The sequence below is a fragment of the Octodon degus genome, unplaced genomic scaffold, assembly GCF_000260255.1.
Source record: "Octodon degus isolate 3935 unplaced genomic scaffold, OctDeg1.0 scaffold00072, whole genome shotgun sequence".
NCBI lineage: Eukaryota > Metazoa > Chordata > Mammalia > Rodentia > Octodontidae > Octodon > Octodon degus.
The window spans coordinates 8,176,080-8,187,620 of NW_004524648.1; the positions used below are offsets into that span (position 1 = coordinate 8,176,080).

The window sequence follows — 11,541 nt, forward strand, 5'->3', positions numbered from 1 at the left end:
AAAAAAAAAAAAAAAATTTCTGTATGGCGGGAAATAGCTGCAATCCTGGTATATGGGCAGCTGAGACAGGATTTGCCTTCACTTTGAGATCCTGTTTTGGGGGTTTTGTTTTGTTTTGTTTTGTTTTGTTTTGTTTTGTTTTGTTTTGTTTTGTTTTGTTTCGTGGAACCAGGGATTGAACTCAAGCCTTTACACTTGCCAGGCAAGCACTTATTCTACTGAGCCACCTCTCCAGCCCTGCCTTGACTTTGAGACCAGACTGGACAACACTGGGAGACCTTGTTTCAAAAACCAAGCCAAGGGGCCAGGGAAATGGTTCAGTGGAATAAGCGCTTCCCTGGCAAGCACAAGGGCCTGAGTTCAATCCCCAGTTCTGCCAAAAAAAAAAAAAAAAAAAAAAAGCCGAAATACAAACGAAGCAAAAACAAAACAACCAAGTTGGTATGGTGGCTCCTGCCTGTAAACCTACCACTAGAGAGGTTGAGGCAGGATGATAGCTGTGGGTTCGAGGCCAGCCTGGACTACAGAGTGAGACCCTGTCTCAAACAAAACAAAACACATAAAAGAGTCAGAAAAAGAATGTTTTATGTTTTCAATATATACCTGGGATACTTCCAGCAACACAGAAACTCAAGTTCTATCCTTTTACATTTACCAAAGGGCTAGGTGATTTGTACACATCATTCAGATAGAATAAGTGAAGATATCACATCAGAGCACTGTAAAAACACTCAAACCCCCACCACCAAGAGGAAACTTTGCAGCTGAACACTATAGCACCAAAGTCTGATGGCACTCCTTAACGGATATGGCACACACAGGAAGTATACTAGTTAGGTAAAGTCAATTTCCTCTTTAGAAATAATTCAAAAGCTCCTTCAGAGTTATATATACTCACTATGTTTTGTTTTCGTTTCAGAATGTCGGGGGAGAAAAAAGGAAGTATAGGTCCACAAAATAGCAAGGGCCTATAAAAGGGAGAACTCATTTCCAAACCCATCTCCTGGGCTCTTCATTTATAAATTCTGTCCCTTTTATTCACAGAATTCCAGTTATTACCATTTCAAACTTGACACTACCTGGGGACCGGTATAATTCTTCCAGAAATAATTCATAATAACTAGTTTTAAAAAGAAGATTTCATTTCTGAGTGAATTTCCTCATTTTTGATTTGGTATCCAAAATGTATTTCTCGTCAACTCACTACATTTTTACATCTCCTAAGAAGGGTCTGTGTTGTTTAGGCTTGAAGAAAGTGAAGTTCTAAGAAGTAATTTTACCCAAGGCTGCACACTGCCCAAAACAATTTGACACCAAGAACCATGATCTTCCTACCCCACTGAGTTGTTTGGTACTGATAGGTCCCATTTTAAAGAATTCCATGTAAATTATGTACTGGACTGGCTGAAAACACTTGCAGCTATAGTATGTATTTCTTTCCCCTGCATAAAGCTTTGTGAGGTTGCCAATCATGACCCCCAAATGACTCCTTGTCATCCATAGCAAAAACAACTCAGGTGGTTTATAACAAAGCAGACTATTTATTTTTATGTATTTGGTTGTTGCAGGGTCTTACTACACAGTTTGGACTAAGGGTGATCCCTCTGCTTCAGCCTCCACAGTGCCCCGGGATTACAGATGAGCACCACAATGCCTGCACTCTGGCTGATTCAGCCTGCCCTGGGGGCAGGGCTGGTAGAACCACAGTCCCTGTCTGCCTAAACAGGCACTTTAGTCTGCTGAGCTATCTTGTCAGCCCCACAAAGCAGACTTTAAAGGAATACAAACCAAGACCTTGACAAGTCAAGGTCTCAAAAAGGAAACTGTAAAAATAAAAATAACAATAATAAAATTGTAATATTTATTGTTTATATTGAATAATCATATTTTGAATTCTTTTCCATCTAAACTTCTAAGGTAATAATTAAAACATATTTTTTTAAAAAAACATATTTAACTGGACCCTGGAGATAGTTTGGAGTCTAAGAGCCTGGCTAGCAAGCGCCAGAACACAGGCTTCCATCCCAGGAATGCCACACTGGCCCCACACTGAGCTGGCCACTGAAAATGGGTGTGGTGGCACACATCTATAATCCCAACACTGGGAAGGCTAAGACAGAAAGATCATTAGAGTCCAAGCTGCACAGTGAGATCCTGTACCAAATAAATAAATAAAAGATAATAATAATAATAAACATACTTAACAAAGTTTCCACTGCAGCTGAACCCAGTCACAAAGTTACTTCTGTGTGTGTGTGTGTGTGTGTGTGTGTGTGTGTGTGTGGTGCTGGGGATCAAACTGGGGACCTTGTGCTTGCCAGGCAGGCACTTGTACCACTGTGCCATAGACCTGGCCCCTAAAGTTACTTTTTAAAGTTTTAACAGGATAATAAACTCATAAAATGCTACCCAAAAGACTCCAAAATATTTACTTCACAAATGCCCAGTATGATTCTCATTTAGCATCTAATACTAAAAAGTCATAATTCCTATGTAGAACCTGATTAAAGACAATTCTGGGATAGGGATACAGTTCTAGAGTGGAGAGATTGCACAGCATATGTGAGGCCCTGAGTTCAACTCCCGGTTGGGGAGTGGTTAGAGAGGAGGTGCAAAGGGTAAAGTCTTAATTAGCAAGGAGCTTTAGCAAGACCCTGTCTCAAAAATTTAAAATAAGGTAAACAAGAAGGTGGGGTGGGTCAGGTCAGAATATAGCTTGATTGTTCAGATTCTGGGTTCAATGCTTTTGTGCCTTTGGAGGGCCTGAGCCACCATGAAAGTAGTATGGCTATCTTGGAAGATATAACTGGAAGAAAAAAAAAGGGGGGGGGCGGGGAGGAGAAAGAAGGAGCAAATAAAGAGGGAAAAGGGAAGGTAGAAGTGAGGAAAAACAGGAGATAGAGAAATAAAAGGAAAGGGAGAGGGCAAGTGAGATAGCTCAGTGGACTAAGTGCCTACTTAGGCAAGCACAGTGACCAGGGTTCGATGCCTGGCATCACATGCCATGCCAGCCCATACTGGACACACCGAGCCAGCCACCAAGACTAAGTGGCAAATTATAGGCTATTTGCAAATTATTTAATTTGCTTTTGGAGGGGGGCCCACCCATTAGCTCAGTTGTTTAAGTGCCTGCTTAAAAATGCAGTGGCTCAATTTCCACCAATTTGAACCCAGATACTCCAGCCAAACCAGAAATGCCCTGAGGGCATGTTCAGGCCTCAAAAAAAAATAAAATAAAATAAAATAAAAATCCTTTAATTTGCTTTTGGGTAATCTTTTTTTTTTTTTTTTTTTTTTTTGAGATAGGGTCTCACTCTAGCTAACCTTTTCTTAGGCTACCATAACAGGCAGATTTTAAGTATTCTACTGCAACAAATTATATTCAAAGAGATTTTTGTACTGTTTTGAAAATGGGTAACAGAAGGGGAAGCGAGAGATAAAGAAGCAATAATAGTTTTCTTTTCTTTGCTAAGCTACTAAGACTTCCTGTCTTGGTTTTCTGGAGTAACTTTCTTTTCTTCACTGAGTTCTATATGTCACAGATTTTTCAGTATGTTATGTTTTGAGATATTCTCATTCTCTCTCTCTCTCTCTCTCTCTCTCTCACACACACACACACACACACACACACACACACAACAAAGTACTACGGAAAATCAAATGACCAAGGCCAGTATGATGGTGCACACTTGTAAGCTCCCAGCAATTGGGAGGCCAAGGGAGGATGCTGCACGTTCAAGGTTAGCCTGAGCTACATAGTGAGCTCAAGACCAGCCTGAACTGCACAGCAAGATTCATCTCAAAATAAATACATTAATTAATTTTTAAAAATCAAAGGGCTGGCCAGATAGCTCAGAGGACTCAAGTGCCTGCTTAGGCTGGCACAGGGACTGGGGTTGGATTCCCGGAATCACATGCTGTGCTAACCCTGCCCCTGGGCGGTCTGAGATGGCAACTGAGACTGGGCATGGTGGCACATGCCTGTAATCCCTGTGCTTGGGAGGCTGAAAACAGGAGGATCACTACAAGTCAGATCTGTGTAGTAAGACCATGTAGGCCCTGTACTAAACATAAAAAATAAAACAAAATCAAGTGGCCACATTATAAATATTAAGGACAAGCAATGATTTGCAATCCTTAATTATTCACTTGTATACCTTTGCATAGGTATCTAACAAACAAGTATGCAAAATTTCAAACATTTTAATCTTGAAAATAGAACAACAGGGGCTGGGGGGATGGCTCAGTGGTCTAGAGCACCTACTTGAAGCAGGCTTGGCAAGGCACAGGGACCGCGGTTCGATCCCCGGCACCACATGCCAGCCAGACCCGCCCCCTGGTGGGCTGAGCTGGCCACACACACACACAATAAATAAATAAAAATAAATAAATTAAAAAAAAAAAAGAAAAGAAAATAGAACAACAACTTATTAAAACACATTGTTAGGTTTTCTGTTTTGGGGTTTTGTCGTTATTATTTTTGTTTTTAACAAGGTCTTACTATGTAGCTCAGGCTGGCACTAAACTGACTATGTAGCACAGGCTGGCCTCAAACTCACAAAGCTCTTCCTGCTTTAGACTGCTCAGTGCTGGAATTAAGGCATGTACCACCACTCTTGGCTGACACTATTAATCTAAACCAGTGGTGGTCCACCTATGGCACACACGGCACAGTGGGTTATTATCATTGGAAATTCTAAAAGGTTTCCCATTACTGAGATAAATTACAGAAATAAGTAAGGAGCGGATGGAGGGACAATGGCAGGGTGCTTCACTGTTTAACATACATACATATCACACCTGTGTTGCTAAATATAGGCTCTGATCTGGTGAGTCTGAGGCACGGCCTGAGACTGTGCATTCTGCACAAGCTCCAGGTGAGGTCCTGCTGGTCACAGACACACCTGCAGTCTCAACAACCTAAGGCAGTGGTAGCAAACATATAGCACATGTGCTGGAGTGGCTGTTTGTATCACTGAAAGTGCTAAAAGGTGCATTATCAGTAACCTAAGGGTAGCCCTGACCAGAGCTGGGAGGGCTCTCACATCAAACAGTAGGTCAGTTACCAGACTCCAACCATTTAATCTGCGAGAGCAGAGTAAATGTGCCACCACTCCTGGCTTACACTATTAGTCTAAACCAGTGGTGGTCCACCTATGGCACACATGGCACAGTGGTCAATGTCCAGAAACACAAAGAATCATATTACTGAAAGGCACTCTACATTCATTTTAAGAGCATGAATTATAACTTTATTGGCATTTCTCACCTTAGGCATCTCTTGTGCCTCAAACTAACTCTCCTCCAATAATATAAAAAGACAGAGAGATTCTGGACCTGCAAAGCCTAAGGACCAGGCCCCAGTCTGTAGTAATGTCCTCAAGGCATCCTACAGTGGACATCTGACATGCATTTGATCAATCATACAAGCAGAAAAACCAACGCTGTTGAAATAGGACAAATAATGAAAAATACACTGGATGTAAAATCTAAAAATAAATATCCAAGAACTAATGTGTTTCGGTTATTTTTATTTTTAGGGGCAATAACCTAATTGTTAGCCAACAAAGAAAAATAAATCCTTGAAAGTGGTAGCCTATTTCCACAGTACATTGTATCTAGAAGTACTTCTGATGCCCAACAAATATTTACTGAGTGAATGAACAAATAAATATTTAAAGAGAGTGGGAGTTAATGTCTTTGGTATTTACATCTTAGCACCAAGGATTCCAGACAGCTACAGAGAACTACTGTACCCTTAATGATTTCAACAGGAGGACAGGCTGGCTATAAACATTATCTGATTTCCTGAAGGCAACAAACATCTCTCTAGCCCTTAACTTAAACAGTAAGACAGACAAGATAACTCTTGCATTCCTACACAGAACTTCCTTTTCTCTAAAAACACAGGGGAGGGCCTACACTTAACCACACAGGCGAAACTGTTACTTGTTAGCAGTTGTTTTTGACAGAATAACTCAAGACTTTCATCCTTCTACATGAAAATTTTATTTTTAGGGGCAATAACCTAATTGTCAGTCAACAAAGAGAAAAGTAAATCCTTGAAAGTGGTGGCCTATTTCCACAGTACACTGTATGTGGAAAAACCTCTAGTATCTCTTTTTCCTCTAGACATTCATATACATGATTCCTTAACATGAGACAAATTTTATGATGGTTTTTTTACCCCTCCCAGTACACTAAATTGCCAAGGCTTAAACTTGCAATTTTCCTTCTTTATCCACCCCTACCCCCACCCACCCCCTAGGTATGCATGATGCTGGGATTACAAGCAAGTGCAAGCACCTCCAGCTTTTGTTTGTTTGTTTTTGAATGGAGATTGAACAAGGGGCCTTGCACTTGTGAGGCCGGCACCTATGCCACTGAGCTATATCCCTGGCCCCTGTCTTCAGCCTTTATGAGAGATTTTCAAAGGAAAATAAGAGAAACACCAAGAGTTCTTAAAAGGTTAAACAAAGCTTAAACAAGATTATCATATGATCCAGTAATTTGCTGGTATATTCTAAAAACACTGAAAACATATTAACATAAAATTTATACATAGATCTTCACAGGGGCATACCAGTCAAAGAGCAGAAATAACCCTCATGTCTAGCAATTCACCAATGACCAAATAAAATGTGATATATCCACACAACAAATAGTATTCAGCCATAAAGGATTAAGGTACTGATACATGGTACAATTTAGGTGAACCCTGAAAACATGCTAAGTCAAAGATGTCAATCGTGAGAGCTAAATACTGTATGATTCCATTTATATGAAATGTCCACAATAGGCAAATCCATACAGACAGAAAGTAGTTCTCAGTTGCTGGGGATCAGCGACAATGACAGCTAAGAAAGCTCATTTCAGCAGCACATATACTAAAACGGGAGAGTGACAGCTAAAAAGAATGGAATATTCAGAGACAGTGTTGAGAGGTGATGGAGAAAATATTCTGGAAGTAGCCAATGATGGTGGCTTAACAACTTTGTAAATACACTTAAAAAAAAAAAAAAACCTGAAATGTATACTTTTAAAACATGATATTTATGGTGTACTAATTATATTTCAATTTTTTAAAAATCAAGGTCTGGGGGCTGGGAAGATGGCTCTGTAGAATAAGCGTTTGCCTGGCAAGCAAAGGGCCTGAGTTTAATCCCTGGTTTTGAAAAAAAAAAAATCAAGGTCTGGAATTATAGCTTAGTGAAAGAGTACTTGCTTAGCACCCTGAGTTCAATCCCCAGTACCCCCATCACCAAAAAAAAGCATACAACAAGCCAGGTATAGTGGCACATGTCTGTAATCCCAGGACTCTGGGAGGCTGAGGGGGAAGATGATAAATTTAATCCCAGTATGGGCAATTTAGAGACTTAGCAAGATCCTATGTCAAAATTTAAAAACCCTGGGGCTATATAGTTCAATGCAAAGGCCTTAGGTTCAATCCTCAGAACAACAACAACAAAAAGAAGCAATTAAAAAATATAGCAAAAAGAAATAAAATCAGTGAGTTAAAAAAAATATATATATATATATATATATATATGAATATTATCCCTTCTTCTGTACTTTTTATCCTTCCTCATGTAAAATCTTTGGCTAAGAAGCCATATATTTTACATTTGTTCTGAAAATGACTGGCACTCTAAAAATATCCTAACCACTAAACAAAAGGAGCCGCTTATTTTGATAATATTTTTGTAACAGACCTTCCTTAAATGCAAGTTGACAGAGGACTTATTCTACAAACCCAAACATGCACAATCAACTAGAATTAGCTGCTGCAACTGGAACTGGCACAAAACACATTCCAGATGACAAAAGAGAACTACACACTATTAGTCTAGTCAGAAAGCAAGGTCATCAGAAAACTATGATAGATATTCTTTTAGTGTTCTGTCTGAAGGCTGAGACAATGGCCTTTAAAACAAACCAAAAAATCATACTAAACTATACTAAATTATAGGAAAGTATGTCCTTTACTTAAAGGACATAAAATTTAAAATAACATAGGTTTGGAAGTTGAGAGCAGAACCACTGTAAGATGGGAATCACACTAAGTTTTTTTTTACACATCCATTATTGAGTAAGAGTTTTGTTAAGTACAACTCTCATGAACTAATCCCATTCTTTAGTGTCAACTCTACTGCTACTTAACTACTAATATTTTTAAACAACACTCATGCTCATATGTACACTTTAACTGGCTAAGAATTAGTCATGAGGTGTTTTTAATATCTTTTCAAACAATTTCAGCCAGGTACGGTGTCACAGGCCTATAATCTCAGCATTTGGGAGGCTGAGGCAGTAAGACTGCCACAAATTCAAAGCCCTCCATTATACATAGTGAGTTCAAGGCCAGCCTGAACTGAGTAGCAAGACCCTGTCTATAAAAAAAAAAAACCCAAAACCATGACTTTTATTTTAAAATAGGAAACAATAAATAGAACAGAACAGAACCAAACCAGGTATGGTAATGCATGCCTGTAATCCCAGCACTCAAAATGCTGAGGCAGGAAGATCACCATGAGTTCACAGCTAGCTTGGGCTACACCTCGAGACCCTGTCTCCAAACCCACCAAAATAAAAATAAACTGGGCGTGGTGGTGCAGGCCTGTAATCCCTGTATTGCAGAGGCTACAGCGGGATAGTGTTGAGTTTAAGGCCAGCCTGGGGTACAGAGTGAGTTAAAAAGACAATAAATAAACAAACAAATAAACAGAATATTGCATGCAGATGTTTCCAAAGTGAAATCCACATGAATGCACTGGAAGGCCCTGAAAAGTATTTACCAAATCAGGCTACTATCTAGATTCTGCTCCCAGTTGGGTTTGGGAGGGTAGCTTTGGGTTTTTTTGTTTTGTTGGGTTTTCTTTTTATTTATTTATTAGTTTTTTGAGACAGGATCTCCCTAGGTAATACAGGCTGGCCTTAACTCATATCCTCCTGAGTGCTTGGTTTACTGCCATGCACACTCAATAGCAGGCTCCTAAAATGAGAAGGGTGGTTGATCTATACAGTACCAGCTCTACAAGGATATTTTGGTGGTGGGAGTCTTTTTGAGACAGGATTATGCTGTGCAGTTCAGGCTGGCCTTGAACTCAATTTGTGGCCCAAGCTGGCCTTAAACTCAAGTGATCCTCCTGTCTCACGTCTCCCCAGTGCTGGGATTACAGGCGTGCATCACCAGGCTGCCCTATAAGTATTTTTAAAATACATAAAATCCAAAGCATGCTGAGTATGCTCAGTGATAATATTCAAGCACACTGTTATTACAGTAGTACTCTACCATTTTCAGATTCTATGAAGCATGGGAGTTATTAGCATGACGACATACATTAAGATCCCACATGACACAAAAATGGAATCCTAATCACTCAAAAAGCATTTATTAAACACTCAGGTGAACAGTAGCCTAAGGATTACCTATCTTATTACCCATTAGCAATGGCCTATCTCTTGCTCTAAACATGTTTGAGGGCACAGAGAAACCATATAGCTGTCCTATGTCTTTGGTAACCTTTCCCCAGGGAACAGATAAGTGCACCACTTGAAAGTATACATAGCTGCTTTCAGCACACATCCCTTTAAATCTGCTTTTCCATTTCTCTTCACATTTGTACCTTCCCTCGAGGGTCTCGTTTTCCCTCTTCTGCCCCTTGGACCCTTTTCACCTTAAATCCTAAACCATCTAGAACGAGATGACTCCAAACGATTTCTTTCAGAAATGTAACGTGGCTCACACGTCAATCCATCCATTTAGCATTATCGCCACTTCTCAACCCCCACCTTCCTCCTTTCTCTTCCTAGTCCTCCCTTTCCCATGCCCATTTTTCTCTCCACCTTTAGCTCTCCTCGGATCACGGCCCCTTATTGTCCTCGCGCTCTCCAATGTCACCGTCTACCTAACGCAGGTTTTCCCAGACGACCCCCACTTCCCCTGACTCTCCTGGGATCCCTCAGATCTTTCTGCGGTCCCTCACACTCAACCCTAAAGGACGCCACCCACATCCCGCTCCTCACACACTCCCGCCAGCCCCTAAACTTACCTTCTCCTGCAGACCCCCAGCGTCTCGCTCCCCACTCCCAGACCCTCCTAGGTCTCGGGGAGCCTTCGACGCCCCTCCTTTCTGGGCCGAAGCTTTCCGACACTCGCAGCGCCCGAGCCTCGGCGCCCCCAGTGCCCGCTGCCCGCGCCCTCCCTCGGCCCGGCCCTCCGACCTGCCTCTGCGCCTCCTGAAGTCCCTGCAGCCGCTGGCCCAGCTCCCGCCGGTAGCTCTGCGCCGCCTCCACGTTCTCGCGGGCCTCCTGCAGTAGCACCTCGGGCTCCAGCTCCATGGCGCCCCTCATCCGGCCACTCGGCCGGAGGCTGAGGCGCGGGGCGCTGACAGAGCGTAGCCGGCTCTAGCGAGCTGACTCGCGCTGCCTGCCGCAGGCGGAAACGCCGCTACACCACGCCCTGTCACGCCCCGCCCCGCCCCGCGGCGGCCGTGATTGACAGCCTCACGGCCCCGCCTCCAGCGGGAGGTGTCAGCGCCCAGCGATCCCGGCTCTGCGGCTAGCTGCGAGCCGGGGCCCTGCGGCCGCGCGTTCCCCGCTGCGACGCCTGCTCAGGAAACGCGTGGAGACGGGCAGGAGGACTGCGAGCGCGTGGCTGGGTGCTTTTCCACGTCTTATCTCCTGCTTGTCTCGGTTGCAGCCCAGCTTTTTATCTCTTGCACGGAGAAGGAAAGCGAGGGACAGAGAAGGGATAATGAACTTTTTTTCCGAGTCAGCGTCGGTCTTACAGCAAGTCACCCGGTCGCAACAGGCGTTCTTAGCGGATTTAGTGACCCAGGCACCCCTATCAGAGGCTCCTAATGGAAAAAGGGAAAAAGGGAGCCCAGGGAAGCCAAAGGAAAGATTAGCAGGACAGCAAATCCTGACTCAAGTCCAAGACAGGCGTTGGCAAAACAATTTTCTTTTCCTGTAAGGGCCATGTAGTATTTTGGGCTTGGTAGGCAATAAATTCTCAGTTGCAATGTAGTAAGTGGGTATGACAGTATGTAATAAAGTTTTAGGACCCTGGCTCACCGCCTGTATTCCCACTTACTCAGGAGGATCACGTGAGCCAGGGTAACGCCATAAGACTCAACCTTAAAAATAAAAAACTAGTGGACGCTAAAATTTGAATATAATTTAATTTTAGCATATCTCAAAATAGTCTTTCCATTTTTGTCCAGCTACTTTATTTTTTTCCAGAAACAGGATCTTGCTGTGTAGTTCCGGCTGATCTTGAATTCACAGCAATTCTCCTGCCTCAGCTTCCTGAGTACTGGGATTATAGGCATGCATCACCAGGCTCTGCTTATTTTGGCTTTTACTTGGCTTATTTTGTTTGTTTGCAGGCAAGGTCTTGCTGTGTAGTCCAGATAGGCCTTGAAGACCTTGGAGGTAGCTCAGCAGCATAAGTGCCTGCCTGGAAAGCACAAGGTTCTGAGTTCAATCCCCAGTACAAAAAAAAAAAAAAAAAAAAAAAAAAAAAAAATTGAGAAAAAA

At 42.3% G+C, this 11,541-nt stretch overlaps 1 protein-coding gene across 1 annotated transcript in view; it reads right to left on the bottom strand.

The window, feature by feature from the left end:
* Positions 1-10,415, bottom strand: part of Crlf3 (cytokine receptor like factor 3) — a 51,999-nt gene extending 41,584 nt beyond the window's left edge. The window contains exon 1 of the mRNA XM_023719851.1: positions 10,053-10,415. Within this exon, the coding sequence (XP_023575619.1) occupies positions 10,053-10,353 (301 nt within the window). The 5' untranslated portion in view covers positions 10,354-10,415. The remainder of the gene's footprint in view (positions 1-10,052) is intronic.
* Positions 10,416-11,541: the final 1,126 nt, after the last annotated feature.